Consider the following 24,774-nt stretch of genomic DNA (forward strand, 5'->3'; position numbering starts at 1 on the left):
CGGGTTCAGCCCTAGAAAAGACAAAAAGACAAAAAATAAAATAAAATAAAAAATAGAACAGAAGGCGAGCTTAGCACCCTGCCGCGGCTCCAGGTACACACAGCAAACCTGCATGCTCACAGTCAGGGTATCATTCCCTTACACATTCCGCACATGCAGGCACACGCAGACACACGCAGGCACACGACTCTGTGGACTGAGTACCCAAAGCACTCGGCACAGAGCCCGGCACACAGAAGGTGCTCAGTAAATGTCGGTCGTTTCGAGGAGGCTGCCCGTTTCACAGCCCAACACCCAGCAGCAGATGCGTGGTGGGGGCCTCCAGCCCCTGGGATCCTGCCAGCTCCTCCTTAAGACTCTGCGGAGGGGTCACCTCCACTGAGAAGCCCTCCTCCCAGCCCCACGCAGACCAGCCTCACCCAGTGGAACACTCGCAGCAAGTTTCTCTGGGAGGCCGGGAGGCTGTGAAGCCCTGGGTTGGGAGCAGGCGCTGGGGCAGGGCGGAGTGTTGGTGGTGCGGCTAAGGGAGCAGCTCTCCAGCACTCCCTGGGGACCAGGAAGCTCCCTGCGTCCGGAGCCCATCTTGACAAATACTTAGGCGGATCCAATTGCCTCTGCTCCAACCAGTTCCACCCACCCACGCCCCTTGTGTGGCAGGAGGAAGAGAGTGGTGAGTAGCCGGCCCTCTCCTGCCCGCCTCACCCCCACCCCCAGACGGCAGTTCCTCCACATGGCCCGCTCTTGGGGGAGTGGGATGTGAGCCACACCCCCGCTGACTTAGGCCCCCTTACCCCTCCCTGCAAGGCCCCACAGCGCTCCCGGGATCCCTGGCTCTGCGCTTCATTGGAGGACTTTGGCCTGCCCGCCCGGGGCACCACGCTGCGCCTGTCCGCCCCACCTGTCTCAGGCTCCTCGTCCCGGCAGTCTTCTGCTCTGCTGAGCTGTAGTTAATGCCCAGCAGAGGGGACCTTAGTTTTGACATTGGCCTGGTTCTAGGCTGCAGGGCCGGACACCGGGTGCTGCGCGGTCCTGAGAGGGCATCTGGCTGCTTATCTGGGACACCCTGCCTGGACCCAAGGGGGCGTCTGTGTGCCCCCGGGGACCCTGGCTTGGGCTCTGGGTGGCTGTAAGGGGGGCGCGGCCAAGGGACAGCCTGAAGCCATGAATACCTGCGTGGGGTTGGGAGGGCGCCGGTGGGGGGGCGGGGCCCGCTGGGGGCGTATCGGGCTCGGCCAATGAGAGTGCGGAGGCCGCGCGTGGGCGGGGCCTCCCGGTGGGCCGTCCCTGGTCAGCCCCGGGGGCGGACTGGAGCCCACCCCGGAGGCTGGGTATCCCAGGCCACCCTGAAAGGGCGGGTCCCCGAGCCCAGCCCTGGAAGGGCCAGACCGGAGCTCACCTCAGGAGGGCCTCTCCCGGACGGTGCCAAGCTGACCCCTGCGAAGGCAGGTACCAGAGCTCGCTCCGGTGAGGGCGGCCCCTGACCTGCTCCTCTCCGCCTCTGCCGGCTTCCCCGAGGTCCCCTCACCCCGGGATGGAAGGGCGGCTGGGCACAGCCCGAGGTCCGCTCCTCGACGTCACCCCAGGCCCGCCCCTGAGCCCGGGTTCTGAAGGCTGCCCTTGGGTCCAACTGAACAGCCAGGTGTTAATTTAGAAAAACTTTGCGGACGCGCCCATGGATCCACAGAATCTGGCTGGGGAGCAGACAGGGGCGTGTGGGGAGCAGATAGGGCCCTGCTGCAGGGGGTGAAGCCCAGCTGCCCTACCTGGGGGCCTGGGAGGCTGAGCTCTCCCCAAGTCCGACCCCCAGACTGCTCCAGAAGCCCCTCTGGTTCTGGCTGGAGGAGCTAGGCAAAGAGGCCTTACACTGGAAGCAGCTCCACAGTGTGTTGTGGGGGGACTAAACCCCCCACCCTCCCAGCACAGAGACCCAAAGCAGCCCCACACCCACAGGTGTCACCTACTTGCGCTGCAGTCAGCGACTGCTCTGGGCCTGGCTCCCTCTACAAACAGGGCACTGCACCTGGCCTGCGCTGGTGGGGAAGGTCCTTGACTCGTTCCACAGAGTCTTCTGTCGTGCAGGGGGTGGAAGGGCACTTGCCATGCTGTCCAAGAGCAAGGCTGGCCCAGGGTCATAGGCGAGTGGCTGGAGAGCCCACTGCGAGTCCAGCGGCCCTGCCCTGGCCCACAGGCCCTCTCAGCGCTGCCTGCTCCATGACTCAGCACCTTCGCCTTGCAGAGCAGGACTTTTGCCCCCTGCCTGCTCCTCCAGCTTCCAGTTCAGATCCTACAGTGTCTCCCAGCAACATCTGCCCAGGATGCGGGAAGCCGGGGCCCCCAGGGGCCAGGGCCAGTCCCCCAGAGGGACGCGTGCTCTGAGCCAGCCCCAGATCATCCTGCTCACCTACGTCCTCTCGGCCCTGGAGCTCACCTGCCTCTTCATGCATTTCTCCGTCCTGCCTGTGAGTAGTCCCTCTCAGGGCGCCCGGCCACCAGCGGGCCCTCAACCTAACTCACCTTCCATCTGCGTGCTGGCGGGGGCTGGGATGGCCGGCGCCCCTTGCCACACAGGAGCTGAGCAAGTTAGCAGACCCAGGCCCTCGGCCTCTGGACCCCCTCGCTGGCATGTCCTGGGCTCTGGCCGCACTGCCAGCGGCCGGCCATCGGGACCGCTCCCTGCCCTGGCTGTCCTGGCTCCATTCCACCCACCCCACCTGGGGGTCTTTGCCCTATCAATTCCGGAGTCGCTGCCCAGCTCACTTCCTTGTCATACCCAGGCCTCTTCTCAGGTGTCCTGGCAGTGGGCCCTCCCTCCCACACCTGCCGGGTACCTGACGCCACGCCCCCTCCCCTCCGCATGTCCATGCCCCACGTGGTATTTCCTGGTTTTAGGCCATTTCCATTCCCCCAGCCGGGGTGGGAGGGCGGGACTGATCCGTCTCATTCCCGGCCCAGCCCGAGCAGCCGGTTGGTTCGAGTGGCCACTGTGGCTTCCTGATGCCCACCCCCACCCCCGCCCTTGCGCACACGTGATCTTGCCTTCAACCAGCCCCTGCAGCTGGCCCACAACGGCACCCAGAGCCCCGGAGGTCCTTTTCTGCCTGGTCTGGGTGGGGCCGAAGCACCAGCCACTGGCCACTTTTAAAAGTCCCCCAGGGGGGAGTTCCCCTTGTGGCTCAGTAGGTTAAGAACCCAGCATAGGGTCCATGAGGATGCGGGTTCAATCCCTGCCCTCAATCAAGGGGTTAGGATCCAGCATTGCTGCAAGCTGTGGTGGAGGTCGCAGATGCGGCTCAGATCCTGCGTGGCTGTGGCTGTGGTGCAGGCCAGCAGCTGCAGGTCCAATTCATACCCCTGGCCTGGGGACCACCATATGCTGCGGGTGCGGCCCTAAAAAGAAATAATAAAGTGAAAGTTCCCCAGGAGATTCTCAGCAGCAGCCTGGGCCTGGGGATCTGGGGGGAGGGGTGTCACCTTTGTCCCCATCGCGGGCATGGCAGGGGTCCCTGGCCAAACCCAGGCCCCTTGCACCGAGTGCCTCGGTCTGAGCCCCACCACCCTCCTTAGCAGCCAGGTGGCCTGGACAGGTGCCCTGCTATCCTCATCATAAAAGGGGTGACAGCTATCCCTCCCTCAAAGGGCTGGTGCTGGGGTGACGAGGGAACAGTTGACACCCAGGCACAGAACAGCTGCTGGTGCTCCCTCCCTCCCACTGGCTCTCCTGGGAGGGGCGTGTGTTTGTGCGACAAATGCTCGAAGGTACTATGAACACCTGTTCTCAGAACTCAGAGTCATGCAGACTAGACCACGTGCGCCCCCACAGCTGGCAATCCTGAGGGTTGGTGACACCCATGGACAGGAGCCAATGTGTGGTTAGACTGTGCCGCGGGAGGGGCACTGGGTGCCGCCGAGGAGTGTGGCACGTTTGGGGTCAGCAGTGACCTTGAGCAAAGTTTTCAAGGAGACACAGGATGGAGTTCCTGACATGGCTCAGCAGTTAGCAAACCCGACTAGCTTCCATGAGGATGTGGCTTCAATCCCTGGCCTCACTCCGTGGGTGAAGGATCCGAGGCTGCCGTGAGCTGCGGTGTAGGTCACAGATGTGGCTCGGATCTGGTGTGGCTGTGGCTGTGGTGTAGGCCAGCAGCTGCAGCTCCAATTGGACCCCTAGCCTGGGATCCGCCATATGCCGCGGGTGCGGCCCTCCAAGGACAAGAGGCAAAAATAAAAAAGTAAAAAAATAGAGGAGACACAGGAGTGAGCGAACCAGTGCAAAGGCCCTGGGGCCGTCGTGGGACCAGTACTGGAGAAGGAGATGCTGAGGCCAGGAGGGGCCTCACGGACCCCGCGAGGGTGGAGGCCAAGCGGGAGGCGAGAAACAGCTGGAATCTGACCTGGAGTCGCTGACGGATTCGATGCCAGTGGGCAAGAAACGGGGGCGGGGCAAGGGGGGAGGGATGACCCTGAGGATTTGGACCCGAAGCCCTGGGAGAGTGGAAGCGTCAGCCGTGGAGCAGAGCAGCTGGTCTCGGACGGAGACGGGGAGCCGTTTCTGGCCGTGCTGGGTCCTGGCGGCTTTTGACACCGAGCTCAGAGCCAGGGCACGATGGGGTTTGTTCCGCTCCTCACCCGTTTGAGGTGAGCCCCACAGAGGGGAGGAGGCCAGCAGCTGTCTTCACTGAGCACCGAGTCCCTGGAGCCTGGACCCAAAGGCCCTGTCTGCCCCCCTCCCACAGGAGAAGCAGCCGGGCCCCGGGGCCCTGGGTCTCCCCAGGGGCACAGCGGAGCAGTCAAAGCCAGACCCGCAGGTCCCTCCCATCCTGCTCGGGGCCACCCTCCTGCCCCCTGCCCCCCAGGGACCCCAGACTGCGGGTGCTGGCGCCCTGCCCGGTGCTTCCCATGGCCCCTCCTATGTTTCAGTACCTGTCCCGGAGGCTGGGTCTGGATTCTGTCGCCTTTGGCTACCAGCAGACTCTGTTTGGCGTGCTTCAGCTGCTGGGCGGGCCCGTGTTTGGCAGGTACCATGGGGCAGGGAAGTTTGGGGGCCCTGGCCCTCGAAAACCAAGGTTCTCCCTTTGGAGATCATGGCCTGGCTTAGACCAGGCTTCCAGACCTCACGCTGGGCCCTCCTAGACAGACACCGAGGCACACATGCGCTTTCGTCCCTTTAAGGCTGGGTCAAGCCCCTGCTCCCAGGGCATCCCCACCCGTAACTTCCGTTAGTTCTGGTTTGTGGCCAGAGAGAGAACTTAATCGGTGAGTCATTCATGGCTAGACGTGCCAGTGCCACAGAGCTGGGGGTTTCACCAGGAGCTCTTCTGGAAAAGATAATTCTGGGGGCTGGGACCCCCACAGGTCTTAGTGCCGCTGGGGCGCTGGGCTCAGGGACGTGGCGGCAGACACTCTCCCACCAACCCTGCTGTGGACAGGCCACGTGGCAGGAGTCAGATCTTTAGAGAAACTCCACGGAAAAGAAGGGACTCCAGACTCGCTAAAATCGGCCAGAGCAGGGACTCTGGGAGGGTTTCCTGGGCTTGAGCCTGGGAAACGCTTTCCATAAAAAACACACACACGCCCTTGGTCCATTCGCACCCACGAGTCATTCTCCTGGGAGTGGGAACGATCGCCCAGGTCAGACGCCCCAAGGTCACGGAAAACCGCCCGTTGGAAGGATGGAGAAATAGCCCTGAGAGGAGGGGGGCCAGTAGCGGGGCGGGACCCAAGCCCTCCACCCTCCACGCGGCCTCTCGGCAGCGGGGGAGCCCTGAGGCCCGGAAGAGCGGCAGTCTCCAGGGTGGGTGCGGGGCAGCAGGGGGAACCCTCCTTGTACACCAGGGAGGGTCACAGGTGTGGGCCACACACAGGTTCGCAGACCAGCGCGGGGCGCGGGCAGCCTTCACACTCTCCTTCCTGGCATCCTCTGGGCTCTACCTGCTCCTGGCGGCTGCCTGCAGCCCGGCCCTGCCCGGCGTGACCTTACTCTTTGCCTCGCGCCTGCCAGGGGCACTCATGCACACGCTGCCAGGTAGGGTCGGTAGGGCGCCTCCTGGCCTTGGCAGGGCTGCGGGTGGGGGTGGGAGCTTGGGGGGCGGAGGGCAGGACCGGAGCGGGGGTCTTGGTCGGCGTGGCCTGATCCAGGGCCGGGGGGCAGAGGCCTCTCCCAGGGTGCTGGTCTAGTGTCGGGGTGATGTGGGGGTGGGGCGGGGTGGGGCGGGGTGGAGGGGGTGGGCAGCACGTGCGTGGCCTGGGAGCAAGTCAGGGTGCAGCAGGTGACGGGGGGTGGCGGGGGGACGGGGCGGGTCGGAAGGGTAGAAGGGTGTGGGGTCTGGCCTGTGGGGTCTGGTGTGGGGTGCAGAGGGGGCGATGTGAACCCCGGGCCTGCAAGCCACGCGAGGGTCAGAAAGGCACTGGCCACGCGGGGGTCGGGGCGCTGCTCAGCCCCCATCTCCCTCTCTAGCTGCCCAAATGGTCCTTGCGGACCTGTCTGCGCCTGAGGAGCGGCCCACGGCCCTCAGCCGGCTCGGCCTGTGCTTCGGGGTCGGTGTCATCTTCGGCTCTCTTCTCGGCGGGACCCTAAGCAGCTCGTGCGGGTGAGTGTCCGTGGTAGCGACCCAGCGGGGGGTGGGGGGTGCCAAAGGGTGTGGGTACTGCTCAGGGCGGCCAAAGACCTGCCACCTCTCCGGGCCTGAGTCTCCCACGTGCAGGCAGAGCGATTGGATCCTGGGAGGGTGACCTGCCCGAATCCACCGGGTGGGGGTGACCACTGGGTGTGGCCTGTGTGGTGAGCGGGGTCCGAGGGCCTGGCGGAGGAGTGGTAACAGGGCCAGCGGGGCACCAGCGGCAGGGGCGGTGCGGCTGGCAGGGGGCGCCGGGGCCTTGCACGGGCAGCCCCATTGGGTCTGTGCGCCTTTGGGTGCTTGGGTGCTGGGCTACTGAATATTTCTTTCCTTTTTTTTTTTTTGTCTCTTTAGGGCCGCACCCAAGGCACATGGAAGTTCCCAGGCTAGGGGTCCAATTGGAGCTGCAGCTGCCGGCCTACACCACAGCCATAGCAACACGGGATCCTTAACCCACTGAGCCAGGCCAGGGATGGAACCCACGTGCTCATGGGTCCTACTGGGATTCTTAGCCCCACTGAGCCACAATGGGAACTCCTGGGCTATGGAATCTAAAAGGAAGCAGATGGCAGGCCTTGGGGGCGGGGTGGTGGTGCCGGCACCTCCCTGGGGTGGGGACGCTGGGGGCAGTGGGACCCCTTGCCTCTGGAAAGAGTGAGTGTGGCTTGTGGGGTGGGGGTGGGAGGGGAGTGTGAACTAAAGCTCCCTGTTGCCCTTCCTCCCGCGGTTTCGCACACCCAGAGGTCTGGGGTCTTCCCAGCCCCAAAACCCTCATGCTGGACTCAGCTCCTGCCAGGCGTCCTGCAAGCCTCAGGCAGCGGCTTTCACACGCGGTCAGAGGGCAGACCCCATTCTAGGGACTGACCCTGCAGGCGCCCAGGCATGCTTAACCTTGGGCCCAGGACACCTGGGCCCGGAGAGGCCCTGCCTGGAGAGACCAGATGCTCTGCTGCCCCCCCACCCCCACCCCGGGCCTGGCTTCCTTCATAGGCACGGGCCTTGAATCTGCCCTTCTTGCAGGCCAAGCCCTTGGTTTTGCCGGGGGTCGGGGGGACGGGGCCCGGCCCGGCCATGGGTAGGGGATCTGAGGCCCTGTGCCGACTGGTAACCTGCCCACCCTGCCTAGGCCTGGAGAGTGGCCCTGGGACTTCAGTCAGGAGAGGGACCTTCCTGGTGTCTCTCCTGACACCTGGTCTTGCCATCTTGAATGACCCTAGGCCAGCCCCTGGGCCTCTGGGGACTTGAGTTTCCCCAGGCTCCCCAGGCCCTCCATGAACCCCGGACTTGGCAGCAGGGGGATGGCTGAGCCCCAGGGATCGGGGACTGGAGGGCACAGGGGCCTTGTGAAAGCCTCTCTCCGGAGGGAGGGCGGTCTGTTCATGGCCTCTGCCTCCCGCCGTCCCCAGCATCTTCCTCAGAGCCAGGTGGGGGGCGGCCGGCTCTGCTAAGCGCCAGGGTAAGCACGGGGCAGGACTGCTTCGTTCTCACGTTTCCTCTTCTGTGTTGTTTGAACACCTGCTATGTGCGTGCCCTGGGGGTCCAGGCTCTGGGACACGGTGCTGAAGTCAGGCCAGGCCTCGGGTGACAGAGCCAGGCATGGCGTCCTTTAATGTCACCGCAAGGTGTCTGGAGGCAGAGACATAGCAACGGCACAGGCCCCGAGGTGGGGGACCTGAGAAGGCCCGTGTGGCGGGAGGGGAGGAGCAGGGAGGGGACGGAGCGGGGGCATGGGGGTGGGGGGCTCGGGGCGGCCATGGAGCCCGGGGAGGGTGAGCAGGGACAGGGTGACCGGGCTGCTGTGTCGAGGATGTGGGGCTAGGGCCTCCGCAGGGAGACCCGTGAGGTGGCTACGGAGCCAGCCCAGGCGGGAGGGGCCGCTGGCTGGCCGTGGCGGGGAGAGGGCAGGGGCCAGGTTCTGGCTTGGTTTTGCTCATGGCTCGGATGGACGAGGCCGGGCCCGGGCTCTGGGGCTGGCCTTGGGGCAGCCATGGGCCTCGCTGGGATCCGAGCTGCCCGGGGAACCTGCGGGAGTGGAGTCTCCGTTGGTCCAGTCCGGTGCCTGAGAGACGACGCATGAAGGAGCTCGGAGTGAGTGGCCGGGTGGGGGGGTCTGTGTTGGAGGAGAGTGGGTGGTTTCTGAGCCCTGGGAATGGGTTCAGATTGAGGCCGGTGCCCAGCACTTGGTGTTAGAAGCCAGGGTCAAGAGGAGGCACGTGGGAGTTCCCGTCGTGGCTCAGGGGTAACGAACCCGACTGGTATCCGTGAGGACTCAGGTCCGATCCTTGGCCTCGCTCGGTGGGTTAGGGATCCGGCGTTGCCGTTAGCTGTGGTGTAGGTCACAGACGTGGCTCGGATCTGGTGTTGCTGTGGCTGTGGTGTAGGCTGGTGGCTACAGCTCCGATTCGACCCCTAGCCTGGGAACTTCCATATGCCGCGGGTGCAGCTCGAAAGAAAGAAAAAGTCACTGAAGGACCGGAAGGGAAGAGGACATCCTGGTGAGCCGGCCCAGGATGGGACCCGCCGCCCGTGACCGCAGATTCTGCCAGGAGCAGGGCTGCCTCCCCCTTTGCGTGGTGCGGGTGGAAGCGATTTGGATGGACGCGGGTGCTCTGTGTGCTGGGGAGAGAGGGGAGGGGTCAGGGGCCATGAGTGGGGAGGGGGTCGGGGGCCACGAGTGGGGAGGGGGTCAGGGGCCCTGAGCAAGGAGGGGACCAGGAGCCGAAGGGGGTGCAGGGGAGGGAGAGGCAGGGCCTGGAGCAGCCCCACCCCCACCCCGTGCGGCCCTCCCCCCCGGACTCTCCGCACCCGCACGGGGGTTCACCTCCCGGCCCATCTTCTGCCATCATGGGCCCTGGGGCCACTTTCCTCACCGTCCCAGGTCCACACACACACACATCATACAGCCGCGCACACCTACACACAGGCCCCCACGGCCAGCCCCCCATCTTCCCTCCTGTCAGGGCCTGCCCTTTCCTTCAGCCCAGCAGCCAACCCAGAAGACCCCCTCCCAGCAGCTCCTGGAGGCCTCCACCGCCACCCTTCCAGAGCTTTCCACGCATGCCAAGATCTAAGGCCCTTTATAGCTTCCTCCGAAGGGTGGAGGAAAGGAGGCCCCAGGAGGGAAAGAGCCCCCCCGCCCAGAGCCCCCAGACCCTGTCAAGGCCCAGGGAAGGAGGAGCCCCGTGGCACCAGCAGGTGCCCTGTGTCACTTGTCCAGCCCCCCTGCTGGCCAGCAGCCTGTTCCACCTCCCAGCACAGCCCACAGCCACGGCCAGTGAGACGTAAGAAACACACTCCATACCCCCTTCCCTTCCTCCAAGGCACGAGGCAAGGTCTCCCTGGAGACTCCCCCATGCCCTCGCCCCTCCCCGTGCCCGTCCCCGAAAGGCCCCAGCCATGCCCCACCCCTGCCCCCCCACCCCCGCCAGGGAGCAGGTGGAGGGAAGGAGTGGCCTTGGCAGCCACTGCCATGGGCTGGGCACTGGTATAACTGGTTTGGGCCCAGCCTGGAGCCTGGGGCTGGGAGGCCTGCTTCCTGTGGAGGGGCCCGGGTCTGGGCCCTGAGTCACTTAGCCGGTGAGGGGGCACCTCTGTGATTCATGACCTTGAGCCCGGCACCTGGCATCCTGCGGAGGCCTCGACCGTCCCCTCCCCCAAGTGGCCCCGTGCCCCTGGGGTGGGCAGCACCAGCCTGCTAAGCCCACGGGAGCTGGGTCCCAGGCTGGGGGCTGTCCGGGGTGGGGGGGTGCGGGATGTGAGAAAGGGGGGCCAGCTGTCAAACCCCGCTGATGGAAGGATCAGGCAGAGCCCAGGCCTGATTGCTGGACTTGGGGGAGGGGTCTTTGAGGGACCCCTACCCCTCAGCCCTAAAGGGTGGCCCCACACGGCAAATCCCAGGCATCACAGAGACCCCAGTCAAGCTCCCAAGGGCTCTGTCCCCCTGGAGGTGGCCACCAGTGTGGCCGCTCATTTAGGCCTGGGTTAGGGAGCATCCAACCGTAGACCCTAGAGGTCAGGCAAGGCTTCGCCAGTGTCACCAGCTGGCTGGCGTGAGGTCTCGCTCTGCCCCAGCCCTGAACTGCGCCCAGCGGGCCCTCGGTGACTCAGCTGGTATGACCCTACTCCTTTTCTGGAGGCCGAGAAAAGCCGGCCTCCCCAGGGCGGTATATCAGCCCTCGGTCCGGGCTGGGAGATAGGAAGCCCTCATCCTGCCCATGGAAAGTTTCCGCCGTGACACGAGCGTCCCTGGAGTTAATGAGTAGACATGTGGGCTGCCCTGCACGTCTGGGGGACAGGAGTGACTCACCAGTCAGCCAGGCCGCCCGCCCTACTTTGGACTCAAGATGGCTCAGCCAGAGGGCTTGTGCGACCCCTGTGCCGGGAGTGGGCAGGACTGGCCAGCCCCGCAGGGAGCCCTGGGTGGTTCCGGCACCGGGAGGCCTACCGACACGGCATACATGGGGGGGAGCAGCAGGGCTGGACCTCAGCGTAGACCTGGCAGCCGGACAGTGTTCCAGGCAGAGAGAAAGCCCGTGCAAAGGCCCTGGGGCATGAAGGAGCCTGGGGCTTGCCCAAAGGACAGACCCTAGGGGACACAGAGGGCTCCAGAGGGTTAGGCCGGACACAGATTTGGGGCCTTTTTCTGGGACCTGGAAGCCAGACGGGGCTGAATCGGGAGAGACCCCACGAGACGTCCATATTCAGAGCCTGTTCTAGCTACAGCGCCCACCTCCCAGCCATGGACTGTGGGGGGTGGGGGGCAGGAGGCCTTCTCCCCGCAAGCTCAGGCTGGACACCTGGTGGCTCTCGGGAGCCTCTCACAGCCAGGCTTCCCATAAAGCTGGGTCCCAGCTGACCCCAGCCTGTCCCCCCCAGGTTGGACAGGACAGGGGTATGCAGCCCCGGAGGCCCTGAGCCCCACCTGCGGCCAGGCCGGGGGATCTTGGCTAAGTGCCACCACCTCTCAGAGCCCCAGAGCAGGCAGGGGAGCTGTCACCTCTGAGCCGGCCGAAACGACCTGTAGAGAGGACAAAAGCACAGAGTCCACGCTGGGCGGGCCGATGGCCAGGCCCATCTGATAATGTCGCCTCGGCAAGTTCCGGGCCGTCGAGATAAGGATGAAAGGCAAAAGGCAGTGTGTGCGGCCGCTGCCGTTTGACCAGCGCCAGTGGCCGCCGTGACAAGCGTGGCTGGTTCCAGGGGCCGCCCTCAGCAGGACACAGGGTGGGCTGGGTCCAGGACAGCCTTGGGGTGGCACAGGGGGTCCCGGAGGGTAGCCCCCATGAGTCCAGCCCCCATTTGCATTTGAGGAAAGAAGGTCACCCAGCAAGGCAGCCATGGAGAGGGGACAGAGGACTTGGGTGTCCTGAGTCCGGCCCAGGGCCCTTCCAAGGTGTCCACGGGCCTGTCCATCCAGTCTCCACTCCAGCCATTCAACCCGAATAAAAGGAGTGAGTGGACAAAGACACACGGACCCCGCCTGCCTCATGGTCAGCACTCAGTTTGTTAAAACAGTCCAAAATCCTGACCAGCCTCCCGGAGGGCTCAGGGCCGGAGAAGACTCTGGGGTGCGTTGCCCAGAGGCCCCTGGGCTGTGTCTCGGATGACAGACAGAGCAGCGCCGGGTGAGGGCATGAAGCAGGAGGGTGTCCCCCCGCCCAAGAAAGTTCCCCCGCCCCCCGCCCCCCTCAGGAGGCCCGGAGCCGCGTTTGCCTCCCGTCCATCCGTCGCTCTCCTTTCTGGCATCTTGTCCAGGGGTCAGAGAGAGCTCTGGGGGGCCGGGGGGATACGCCAGCCTCCCCTGGGGCATCTGTGGGCCTCGACGCCCTCCAGGGTCCCTGTGTCCTCTGTGTTCGTCGGCCGCCACGCAGGGAACAGGAGAGGTCTCAGGAGAAGGGGCCTGGCTCCCTGCCACCCAGCCCTTGCTTGTCACCAGCCTCCCAAAATAGCCATCTAAGTGGCCGCCTCTGCTTTCACGCATTTCCGGGGCATCTGGCAAAGAAAGCTGGCTTTGTCCCTGCCCGGACGGCCCCCAAGCAGTGACGTGGGGGCCTCTGAGGCCAGAGTCCTGAAGAAAAAGGGCCTTCTCTCTGGAGGTGGCCATCGGGGCTGGGGAGTCCCTGTCGACCAGGAAAGGGGGCTGTGGGGCCCCCACCCAGCCTCGTCCCTCCCCTGGGATCTGAGCAGATGCCTCGCCCTAGAGTCCAGTGCCCGCTGACCCTTTCTGCCTGGAAGCCACTGGACACCCCATTTGTTTGGAGGTCCCAGCAGCTAGGAAGCCTCAGTGCCTGGCATCCCGGACAGTGGGCATCAGCTGGGGGAGGCAGAGGTGGGCCAGCGGGGGAGGAAGGGTCAGCGGCACATGCAGAGCAGACAAGCGGCAGCGCTGACCGCCTGTGTGAGCCCAGGCAGGCCCCAGCCCGACACACGAGAGGCAGTTGAGGCCCAGCCTCCGTGGTGCTGGGGTCAGAGCCCTGGCCTGTGTGGGGTTCCTGCAGGAGGTGTGGGGGTTGCACCTGCGGTGGAGGGGGCGCCCGGGGAGGTCTTGTCTTTGAACTCTGGGGAGGGTCACGGGCAGCTAGTGGCCGCCTGGTGTGAAGGTGCAGAGGCCGTCCTCCTGGACACCGACCGGGTCTGGGCAAGATTTTTGCCGTCCTTGTAATCGCCTCACACATTTGGTCCACGATCTGATGCCCACGGGGGTCTTTATACACAGTCCCCCCCCGGCCCACTTGCTCTCAGGGGCGGATGCTGGCCCCAGAGGAGATCGAGCCCTTCTCAGAGGACGGGGTGCCCGCTGGGGAGGAGGGGCAGGGCCGCACAGAGAGGGCCCTTGCAGGATGTGTAGGAGTTCTCTCTGCTGCTGAGGGGCAGGGTATTCAGCTGTGTGCAGGCCTGGAGGCTGAAGCAGCCAGGCTCGGGGAGTTCTCATTATGGTTCGGGGGTAATGAATCCGATGAGTATCCATGAGGACACGGGTTTGAGCCCTAGCCTTGCTCAGTGGGTTAGGGATCTGGCATTGCCATGAGTTGTGGTGTAGGTCACAGATGTGGCTCAGATCCTCCGTTGCTGCGGCTGTGGTGTGGGCTGGCAGCTGCAGCTCTGATTAGACCTCTAGCCTGGGAACTTCCAGATGCCAAGGTGTGGCCCTAAAAAGACAAAAAAAAAAAAAAGCAGCGTGGCTCAGTTAGCATTTCCTGTTTCACTCCTTATGTTCCTCCAGCCCCGGTGCCCTTGTTCCCAGGTGACACAGGCTGCCTGGAGCCGGAGGCCAAGTCAAAGGCCGAGTTTCCACATGGTGACTCATAGAGGGGGACGCTCCCGCAGAGGGGAAAGCCACGGGCCAGCAGGAGCCAGGGCCCTTGGTGCTGCGGGCAGACGGGAAGCCATCCTGAGGGCTGCGTCCTGGGTCTTTCAGGGACAATCACCCAGCCCCAGGGCCCAGCCATGCCCCGCCCCCTCCAGGAAATGGGGGGAGAAGAGGGGCTCCCGAGGCCCCTAAGTGCAGCCCGTCCTCCCCTCAAGGGGACAGAGGCATGACGCTTCCCAGGACACAGATGGGGCCGCAGTCTTCCATGTGGGTAGGGGTCCGAGGGCCAAACCAGGCCCCCTGCCCACCTGCCCCGTCTCTCCAGCGCCTCCTGGTCCCCCCGGCTCCAGGGCCACCTGGCACGGTGCTCGCCCTGAGCCAGCACCCCACCCCTCCTGAGTCGCTGAGGGCAATAGCCACTTTCTCAGCCTCCACACCCGGAGGTCCCCCCAGGGCCCCCACTGGAGGAGGAGGGCTTGGGGCTCTGGGGACAGGGCCCCCTTCCCCCGAGACTCAGTTTCACGCTCTACAAAGAGGGCAGGACCTTGGCGCCTTGGCGTCTGGGTAGCAGCCTCCTGCTGGTTTTGGTTCCAGGGAACACGGCCCCCAGCGCCCCTGCCCAGGACAAGGGCAGTCGGGGCCTGCCGCACACCAGCCCTATCCTTTGGGGGCCTTCCTCACCCCTCAGCAGCCTGGGAGCCAAGCGCCCCCCTGGAGGAGGGCTGCCCTCCCTAGGCCTCTGCCCCAGCGCTGCGGGAGCCCAGCATCCTGGCTCCGGCCACCGCGCACCCTCAGAGGCCACCGGGCCTCTGTGCCGGATCCGCAGCCTGAGTGTGGGGGGAGGGCAAGAGCTTCCTCTTCCCTCTTCATCTGTCACCTAAGGAACGTGCCCTGAGCCTCTATGTCCCCCCTAAAGACCAGAGCCTGCGGGGACACGAGTGGGGTTGGAGCCGTTCTCAGCTGTCGAAGCCCAAGCTTGACCGAAGGGGCCGGTCGGGGAGACGCTGCAGATGACATCTGTGTCCTGGGCCTGAGCCCTGTGTGACCACGACTGTCCCCCCACCCCCAGGATTCAGTGTCCGGTCATTGTGGCTCTTGTGGTCAGCCTCCTGGGAGCCGTCCTCAGCTTCACCTGCATCCCCACCAACACCAAAGGCGCCAGCGACCACGCCCAGCCTGTCCCACCAGGTAAAGCCCCCCGACGTACACCCCACCAGACACACACAAAAGACGCCCCGCCAGGCACCTCCCGCCACGCATACCCCACCAGACGCTCCTCGCCAGTTACACCCCATGGGCTGCTTGGCCAGTGTCAAGTGTGAGCCCCCCCCTCGCAGGACCCCGGGCTAGGGCTCCCCCATGTCGGCCCTCCCTTCAGGGAGGGTTCGCCAAGACACATGTGCCCGTGTGTCCCGGCAGCCGTGGTGGCTTCCCATCTGCTGGGGTGGGGGGTGCTCCAGGCGACGGGCCTGAGGGGCAGAGCGGGGACTCAGGGGCCACTCAAGCCCTCTTTCCTTCCCGGGGCCCCTCCTGGGGGCTGGGCAGCTCCCAGCGTCAGGCAGCATCGGAGCCACGCCTGGGGCGGACCCAGAGGGACCTGAGCTGGGGGTGGTTAGCCAGGATCCTGAGGCCCAGAGCTGTGCCCAGGGATCAGACGATGGCAGAGCACAGCCAGGGTAGGGCACGTGGGCTCAGTATGCCTCCCAGGCCGCGCGAGGAGAGGCAAGGCTCCGCAGGGTACGGGGAGGCCCCTCCAGGGTGTCCCGCCCAGCCACTTGGTGCCTCTTGGCCCAGGCATGGAGCGCATCTCCTCTGATGGAGAGGCCCCCCTGGAGCCGTCCTGGGACAGGAGGCCCTGAGCCACGGCTGTGATGGAGCAGCCCCGAAGGAGTCAAGAAGGAGGAGCTGGGCTGGGGGCATGGGAAGGACAGAGGGAAAGGGCCCAGGTAAGGGGAACCTGGGGGAGGGGACAGGCTGCCTCGCGACCTTGTCATGCCCTTGCCGGGGGCCAGGGCTGAGCAGGCGGCAGCTGCCCTGCTCGTGTGTGTTGGGGGAGCCGGGGCCTCCCTGGCTTGGAGCGCAGTTTCCGGGCCAGGTGGCCTCCTGGGTTTTGGAGGTCCCCACGGTCAGTCCCGGGAGTGACGGGCTGGCCGGTGTCCATGGAGGGGCCGCTGGGAGGAGAGGCGCAGAGCTCCCACTGGAGGCGGGTGGACACCAGGCGGCAGAGCCTGCAGCCTGGCCCCCATGGCCCGCTCATCGCCCTGGGGCCTGGGCTGTCCGGTGGTCTGATGGCCCTGCCCGGCCCCAGGCAGGACCAAGGCCAGCGTGTTTGACCTGAAGGCCATCAGCCGCCTGCTGCTGCAGCCCGGCGTCCTGCCGGTGTTTCTCGTCAAGGTCATTTCCGGCTTCCCCTCAGGTGAGTCCCAGGCTGCCCAGCCAGGCGTCCAGGGCCTGGGGCAGCTGGGAGTTCCCGGCCGTGGGGACCTTGCCCTCTGCCCTGTGTCCCGTGCTCCAAGCCTCCCCTGTGCTGCGTCCGGTCAGGTCTGCCCCAGAGATGGGGACGGCCCACGGGTTCGTGCAGATGAGGTTGCACAGGCCAGAGGGGGCAGGACAGAGAGGCCAGTGTCTCCCCACGCCCCCAGCCCCCTGGGGACCTGCAGGACCGCGTCATCTTGCCCCCACCCCAGCGCTTCGAGGCCTGGTGGCTGCACGAGGTCACTGCCTTTGGTTCTGAGCCAAACGTCCCACAGCGTCAGCCCCAGGGCTCCATTTCCAGCCGCCCCCTCTGCATGGCCTGGGGCTCTGGCCACCCTGTCCTGTCCACCAGGCCACTTCCAGAACCTTCCTGCTCACAGCCCACAGCAGCCCTGCCGCGGAGGACCTGGGGAGGCCTCTGGCCCTCCCTGAGCAGGTCCCTGTGGCCGGGCCCCTGGCGCCCTGAGTTGGAGAGAGGTGGTGGGGGGGGTGTCGGACCGGCACAACTGTGCAGGCTTGACCCCCACCCTCAGCGCTGACCCCTGACCCCTGACCCCCGCCTCGCCCAGGGCTCTTCACTGTCATGTTCTCTATTATATCCATGGACTTCTTCCAACTGGAGGCCGCCCAGGCCAGCTACCTCATGTCCTTCTTCGGGGTCCTCCAGATGGTGAGTGGGTGCTGGGCGCATGGGGGCGGGGGCCCCCGCCCTCCCAGCCTCCCCCACGTGGCGGGCCTGTGTCAGGGGCCCAGGCCGGGCACCTGCCGGACTCGGTTCCCCAGGAGCACGCGTGCCGGACGCACCCCCCACCCCAGGAACACCTTAGCTCAGGCCAGACTCCTCTCCCTGCTCGTGGCTCCCATGCCTGGGTCTGCGCCCAGGTCCCCCCCCGCCACCCCCGTCTGCTGGAGGCCCTGTCCGGGGTGGGAGGAGGCTGGGACCCCCGGCCTCCATCCAGAAGCAGTCGGAGGCCCCCGGTCCGCCCCGTGTACATCTGGGCTCCGGCCGTGGGCGGGACGGAGAGGGGAGCAGACCCCGGGTGGGGGGCATGTTACGGGGAGAATGGCCAGGCTCTGTGCCACTGGGCGTGTGACCGTGGCGGGGACAGGTGGCGACGTGCCGCCGCCACCCGGGACGTCTGCCTGACAGCCGGAGCGCAGGAGGAGCTATTCTGGGATCTGCTGGAGCGGCCGAGAGGGCTCCGGGCTTCTCCGGAAGCGGGTGGCATTCCCGGCTCCTCCAGGCCATCTGCTCCCTGTGCCTCTCGGCCCAGGACCCGTCCAGGCCCTGGTACTAAAATAGCCACTGCGGGGAGGGGTCAGCCCCCACCCCACGGGGGGCCCTCGCTCTGAGGACCGGGAAGGGCCACCCTGGTGGGGAAGAAAAGAGATAAACAGAAAACAGCAACAACAGCGATAAGACGCTGAAGTCGGAGGCCAGCAGAGCCCTGTTCTAAATGGCTACTCCCAGCTGACGGGTCCAGGCCACCAGCCCAAGCTTGTCCTGGGCCCTCTGCACGCAGGAGACTCCTCCAGACGCTCGGGGACAGACCTGGGTGGGCCTGCCCTGGACGGGCTTGGGCTCCAGCAGCTGGCACGATGGTGACAGATGTGGCGGGATGCAGGAGAGAGCCACGGCGGGCAAGGCCTGGGGACCGCAGCACGGGCTGGGCCGGCGGAGGAGCCTGGGGAGGGCAGGAATCCATAGAGCGGGGTGGGGTGCTGGACCCCGGGCCCCAAGTTCCGTGAGGGAAGAAGGGGGCAGCCGAGGCCCTGAGCTGTGTCTGGACCCCCCTGGGGAGGGGCAGGTTGGCGGCTGGGTTCTGTGTCACGGGGAGAGCCCTGAGCCGGCCTCGTCGGGTGCTCCCCACCCCCGCCAGGGTGGCCGGTCTGCGGGGTGACTCCTGCCTCCCCCACAGCTGGGCTCCACCTGCTGCTTCCATCGCAAACCGTTCCCTGCCCCCCCCCGCCGAGGTGCTGGGTGCAGCCTGATCCCAAGGAGGACCCAACGTCCCCCTCCCCAGCTCCCTTGAGGGGGTTGTTGGGTTGGGGTCTCAGCGGATGGCAGCCCAGGTGGCCCTAACACGAGGGGACCCTCCCGGTGGTGGGCCTGCAGCCCTCGCTCCCTCCTGCGGTGAGAGCTCCCCTCGGCCTTCATCTGCGCCCCAGCAGGGTGCGGCCGCCGTGATGGGGCGCTCCCGTCTTCCGGGGGGAGACAGAGGTGAGCCCCCACCCAGCAGCTGACCCGTCAGGGGGGACAAGGACTCAGGAAGGAGGATCAGGGCCCTTGGCGGGGCCGAGATGCTGCTGCAGATGGAGAGGCCTGGAGTGGGAGAACCACAGGGCAGGGAAGGGCCGCAGGTGCAAAGGCCCTGGGGTGGCTGGGCCGGCCTGAGGGGAAAGGAAGGGGCTCTGAAGACGTGTGGGGGGTGGTCTGCAGGGCCAGGAAGGACCCGGGTTTACTCACATCCACTCATAAACGGATGTGGCCCTACCAGCCCCCACGGCCCCCACCTGGCTGCGTCATAGCTGAGGTGGGCTTGGAACTGGCTGCTTGGGGCCAGTGTGACCTCAGAGGCAGGTGGTGGCGGCTGGGCCAGGGCCAGGGCGGTGGGGAGTGGGGCCGGTGACCCGACACGGTCTCCGGGGGGAGGCTTGGGAGAGAGTGCGACGTCTGGTGAGTTTGTCTCTGTGGTTTCAAGGAATAACCCAGACGCACAGGAGTTGAGGCTGTTTGTAAGCCGGGTCCTGGTCCCAGGGTCTGTCTGAAAAGCCACGGGAGGTTTCAGCCTCCTCCTGGGCTGGTGCTTCTCGCTCAGGAAGAGAAACTTGCCAAGGGGAGACCTTCCCTTTAAACAAACAGCCGAGATAAAGCAAAGGCGAGAGTCGGAGTTTTTGCCTCAGAGAGGGCGTCTCGGGTTCCGGTTTGAAAGAGTTTCATGATGCCAGGCCGGCCGGGAGAACAGTGATCCATCGGGCTCCCCGGGCTGGGCCCACCCCAGGTCACAGCCCAGCCAGGCACTGGGCACTGACCCCTGGCCCCCGTGGGCGCTGCTCCAACCCACTGAGCCCCGGGCACTTCCTGCCTGCGGAGGAGGCCAGGGGACCAGATAGCGAGCCTCACCCTGGCCTGGGAACAGCCTGAGGGCTGGCCTTGCCCTCTGAGTCACATCCCCTGTGTCCCGGGTGTCCCTGCTCCCAGCCCCTCCTCCCACCATCACCGAGAGGAGCCGAGGGCAGGAAGGCGAGCCCCAGCCTGACTCTGGCTCCTGGCGGCTGACCCTGGGGAGGGCCAGGAGGGCACCGCCAGGAGAGGAGCGAGGGTGGGGGCTCCTCGGGGAGCCTGGCTGCCCCCTCGTCGGGGGCCCCAGCACCCCAGCTCCACCCCAGCTCCGCACCCCCGCCAGCTCTGGGACCTCGGGCAGGGACACCAGCCCTGGGCCTCAGGTCACTTCCGTCCCTGGGGTGGCAGCCTCCTGGGTGGGGGAGGACACAGGGCTCCTGCCTGCTGCCGGGGACCCTGCTGCCGGGGACCCGGCCCTGTGATGAAAATCTGTTTATCGCGCCGGCAACTGCAGAGATGAGCTTAGTTTTGAATGTGGAACTAGGACCTCTGAGCAGCTGGCTTGGGGCGGGGGGTGTCTGTATGTGTATGTGTCTGTGCGTGTGCTCTTGTGGGGGGGTGCCTATGTGTGCATCCACGAGTGTGTGTGTCTGCGTGTGTGTGAGGTGCCCAGGCTGCCTGCCCCATCTCCCCAGGGACCTCGGGGCCGTTGTGGGTACTGCAGGCCCACCCTTCCGCCCTGTGCCTGGTCACTGCGGGGCACAGCGGCAGGGCCCCGGGGGCTACAGATGGTGGGGGAGGCACCGCAGCCGCCACAGCCCAGAGCCCCTCTCCCCCGTCCCCAGGTCATCCAGGGCCTGGTCATCGGGCGGCTGAGCAGCCACTTCTCCGAGGGAGCCCTGCTCCGGGCCAGCGTGCTGGTCTTCAGCCTGGTGGGATTGGCCATGGTGAGAGCGCCCCCCTCCGGCGACCCCCACAGAGAGGGGTCCCAGGCCCCCTCCCCGGCCCCCATCCTCACCCAGGGCCCCTTGAGTGGGACCTCAGGGATGGGCCATCCGCCCTGGTCCCTCGAGGCCCCCGGTCACCGGGGCCCTGTCCCCCCACCCCCCACCAGGCACTGATGACCCATGTCTTCCACTTCTGCCTCCTGATGCCCGGCCTGGTCTTCAGCCTGTGTACCCTCAACGTGGTCACCGACAGCCTGCTGACCAAGGCCGTGTCGGCCTCAGACACCGGTGAGTGAGGCAGCTCGAGCCCAGGGCCAGCCGGCCCCCTCTTTGGGAAGCTTGCCGAGCCATTCCGGGCAGAGCACCTGCCCGGCCCCAGGGTGTTGAGTAGGTGGGGAGACTGGACCCTGAGTGGGCAGGTGGGGGCAGCGGGCAGAGAGAGGACCCCGGGAGACCTCTGCCCAGCCAGGCCTGGGGAGGGGAGGAGGGCTTCCGGGAGGTGGCGTCTGGCTTGGCTCTGAAGCTTGGGCAGGGTGTCAGCAGAGAGGAGGCAGGAAGATGGTGTCCCAGGCCTGGCCTGGTGACAGAGGTGAGGCACGAAGCTCTGAGCGCTGCCACGAAGGCCAGCTGGGAAGTTGGGCCCCGGGGCTCGGAGCATCCGAGGCGGCCTTGTCGGCACAAGGAGCCGGCTCTGTCCCTCCCCACACGCGGCACACGCACGGAGGTGTGCAGGTGCGTCCTGGGTGAACCAGGGAACACACAGCTACTGGGACATCCCCAGGCCACGTGGGGACACTCAGGCACCCTCAGACGTGGGCCCCCAGCAGCCACTCTGCACCCGGCCTTCTTTTCCCTCCCTCCCTCTCGCTTTCCTTCCTTCCTTCCTTTCTCTCTTTCTTTCATTTTTTTGTCTTTTTAGGGCCACACGCACTGCATATGGAGGGTCCCAGGCTAGGGGGTTGAATCGGAGCTGCAGCTGTCAGCCTCCACCACAGCCACAGCCGCACTGAATCTGAACTGCATCTGCGACCTACACCACGGCTCACGGCAGTCCTGGATCATTAACCCACTGCGAGGCCAGGGATCAAATCCGCATCCTCATGGATCTTAGTTGGGTTTATTACCGCTGAGCTGGGAATTCTCCAGCCTTCTTTCTTGAGACCAAGGAGTCTTCCGCACAGACTAGGGGGTCCCTGGGCCCAGTGGTGCCCAGGCTTCTGCACCCACGACGCCCCGGGCTTGGTATAAGTTGACGGCAGGGCCTCCTATGGTCTGGTTGAGGTCAAAGGCCCCCGCAGCAGCAGAGTCTTCAGCCTGACCCTCTGTCCACTCTGTCCACTCTGTCCACTCACCTGCCTGCCTTGGGGCGGGGGGGTGGCCACACACTGAGGTCTAGAGACCCAGATGAAAACAAGGAGGCTGGCGATCCCTCAGCCTCAGCACTAACAAACCCGACTAGTCCATGTGTCCATTGCAGGTTCGATCCCTGGTCTCGCTCAGTGAGTTAAGCATTACCATGAGCTGTGCCGTAGGTCCGAGACGTGGCTCGGATCTGGTGTTGCTGTGGCTGTGGTGTAGGCTGGAGGCTGTAGCTCCGATTTGACCCCTAGCCGGGGAATGTCGGTATGCCGAGGACGTGGCCCTTAAAAGACCGAAAAAAAAAAGAGAGAGAAGGCTGACTGCAAGGGTGTTCTCAGGGCTGCCTTGGGAACCTCAAGACCTTCCAGACCTGTGGCTCCGTGGCCCTGGGAGGCCAAGCTGGTCCTGGAGGGCTTCCTGGAGGGAGTGGCCTGGTACTTTGGAGAGGCCAGGAGGAGAGAGCAGGGGGAAGAGGCGGGTGAGGTGAGGGCGGGCCGGGAGGAAGGAGGGCGGGGCAGATCTGGGCCACAAAGAGGCACCACCCCCCAGCTTAGGAGGAGAAGGAGCTGGTTCCCAGCACCAGCCTGGGAACCAAGACCACAGAGGGGGTGGTAATTGCTCCCTGGTGTCTGCAGTGGGCGTGGGCGGATGGGCGGGGCTGCTCCTAAATCCCCCGCCTCCCCGCTCTGGTTCTGAGCCTGGGCGGGGCCTCGCCAGGCCCCGCCCAGCTGACCCCCAAGCAGGGCTTTCCAGCTCCCCGAAGGGAGGGCTCTGAAGCCGGGGAGCCTGGGACCCTCTGAGCAGATGCCCGTGTTGACAGCTGGTGAGAGGGCCATGGAGATGGGGGCGATGGGTTACGGGGTGCATGCAGCGCTGTGAGCCTGGGAAGTGGGTGCTGAGACGCAGGTGAGGGCCCTTGAGCGCCCAGAAGCCCCTCCCCAGCCCCATGGGTGTTCCCTCCTGTCCATTTCAGGGCAGTCGGGGCTCTGGGGGTGACACGGGGCATGTGGTGGCCCGCCTTGCTCCGCAGCCCAGCCCCCACCACGGTGCCTGGGCAGGACCTCTCCCCCACAGGCCCACCTCCCCAGATGCCGTCTCCCTGGCTGGGCTGTGGGGAGGGGCCTGGCCCACAACCCGAGGCCCTGTTCCCAGGCTCCTCCTGTGCAGGGGAATTTTCCAGAGCAGGGCAGAGGCTCGGTTCCACATGGAGGAACACCCAGGCCCCCGCCCCCCGCATGGCCGGGGGGTCTGCAGGGAGCAGGCCTGGGTGGCGGGAGCGGGGGCGGGGGTGGAGAGGGGGTCGGGGGAGACAGGGAGGTCCTGGGCGGCCGTGTCCAGGACTTGGGTGGCCTAGGCCTGACATGACTCTCCCCCCACCGTAGGGACCATGTTGGGCCTCTGTGCCTCCGTGCAGCCGCTGATGCGAACGCTAGGGCCCACCCTGGGCGGCCTCCTGTACCGCAGCTTTGGAGTCCCTGCCTTTGGCCACGTGCAGTTTGCGGTCAACTTCCTTCTCCTCCTGGTCCTCTGGAGGCAGCCCATACCCCGGAAGACAGACAAAGCCCCATGACCGCAGCCCCCAGGCACCGACTGGCAATAAACTCCATCAGAACCACTTCCAGCCTGGCCTCTGCAGGCTCCCACCGGTTGGGGGTGACGGGTGGAGCCTTGGGTGCCGGAGGGCTTTTCTGAAGGAGGGCATCAGCGGCTGGGCCCCAGGGCTCTAGGGAGCACAGTCCCCCAAGGTCCTCCCGGTGTGAGGTGGGCCCCACTCTTGGAGCCCATTGCCATGACCCGCGAGGGCCCCTGGCCGCCACCCAGACAGCTCTGCCTCTACCCCCAGAGACAAGGAGCTCTCTGCTCACCCCTTCCTACCCTCTGCCCCAACACGGCCCCCCAGCCACAGGCTGAGCCCGCTGCCCACACACCGTCTTTTATTTTTGAAGGTGCTGCCACTCGTGAACAGAAACGGGACAGGGTTGTTTTAAAAGATCCAAGATCCAGGCCAAGAACCCTCACTTCACACTGGGGGTGCCCAGCGGGTAGAACCAGGCGTGCAGGCCCGGGAACTGGGGAGCAGGTTGCCTTCCCCCTCCCCCTCCCGGCCGGGGTTCTGTGGAGGAGGGGTACCAGGCTCGGGGAGGCCAGCCAGCTGTGACCAGTGCCCAGTTTAGAGAGGACAACCTTGTCATGTGCCTACAGACGCCCCTGAAACCCTGGCGCACCCCCCCGCCCCGACACGCACAGGCTGCCTTCAGAAGAAGCCATCAAAATTCAGAATCCTCGCCCTCAGAATTCCACAGTCCCGGCTGGAGGGGCCTCAGCGCCAAGCCCCCCCACTCACCCAGCCCGAGCGCTCAGGCCAGACCCCGCCTCCAGGAACGGGGGTCTCACCCACCCTCTGACCTTGGCCCTTCACCCAGAGGCTCTGGCAGGGAGGGGGGCAGGACGGGGTGCACCCTGGGATCAGCGCAAGCCCTGGAGCCGGTCTTTGGGTCTTCCGTACTCTCTGGAGGAGCCCCCTCCCTGTGTGCAGTGGGGCTCCCCAGTGTCCCAGAGGAAAGTCACGGCGGGAATGGCTTCTTCTCTAGACCTGGCAGCGGGGCTCCTGCAGACGGACAGCCCCCCGCCCCGCCCCATCTCACGCCTGGGGCCCAGTGCGAGGCCTGTGCTGGCGCCCCCCACCCCCCAGCAAGGCTAAGGGACCGACATCAGGGCCCAATGTTGGTCCTTCCCTGCCCGCACCCCTGCCTCCCTCACCTGGCACCCCCTCCAGTCATAAGGGCGAAACGGAGCCCCTCGCCAGGCCGGGGCCAGCAGCCTTTCCCTGCCTCCCTCCTGGGCTTCTTCATCACCTACAAGACCTTCTGGACGGGGGAGCCCTGGACGCGCCGTTCCAGGCAGGAAGGGCAGGAGCCCGCTTGTCAGGTACCTCAGGCCTCCCCACGCCAATGTCACGTCCTGAGCCCCTCGGACGTTTCAGCCTCCTGCCGCCCCAGCAGAAGC

General features: G+C 65.9%; 1 protein-coding gene across 17 annotated transcripts; it reads left to right on the plus strand.

Annotated features, from left to right (window-relative positions):
* SLC22A18 (solute carrier family 22 member 18) lies at positions 1-23,387 on the plus strand. 17 transcript variants are annotated; one of them, XR_002341404.1, is made up of 12 exons: positions 1,240-1,446; positions 2,237-2,459; positions 4,918-5,015; positions 5,862-6,022; positions 6,455-6,587; positions 14,993-15,111; positions 16,232-16,339; positions 16,968-17,068; positions 17,922-18,619; positions 20,308-20,409; positions 20,577-20,697; positions 23,151-23,266. XR_002341404.1 is itself a non-coding variant. In XM_021082623.1 (11 exons), the coding sequence occupies exons 2-11, from the start codon at positions 2,316-2,318 to the stop codon at positions 23,336-23,338; spliced, it is 1,275 nt and encodes a 424-aa protein (XP_020938282.1). In that variant the 5' UTR covers positions 1,291-1,446; positions 2,237-2,315; the 3' UTR covers positions 23,339-23,383. The 17 variants fall into 17 exon arrangements, 8 of the variants coding, with proteins under 8 accessions (XP_020938282.1, XP_020938284.1, XP_020938283.1 ...); XM_021082623.1 differs by lacking the exon at positions 17,922-18,619 and having other exon boundaries at positions 1,291-1,446; positions 23,151-23,383; XM_021082625.1 differs by lacking the exon at positions 17,922-18,619 and having other exon boundaries at positions 1,310-1,442; positions 23,151-23,387.

The sequence above is a fragment of the Sus scrofa genome, chromosome 2 (genome assembly GCF_000003025.6).
Source record: "Sus scrofa isolate TJ Tabasco breed Duroc chromosome 2, Sscrofa11.1, whole genome shotgun sequence".
Classification (NCBI taxonomy): domain Eukaryota; kingdom Metazoa; phylum Chordata; class Mammalia; order Artiodactyla; family Suidae; genus Sus; species Sus scrofa.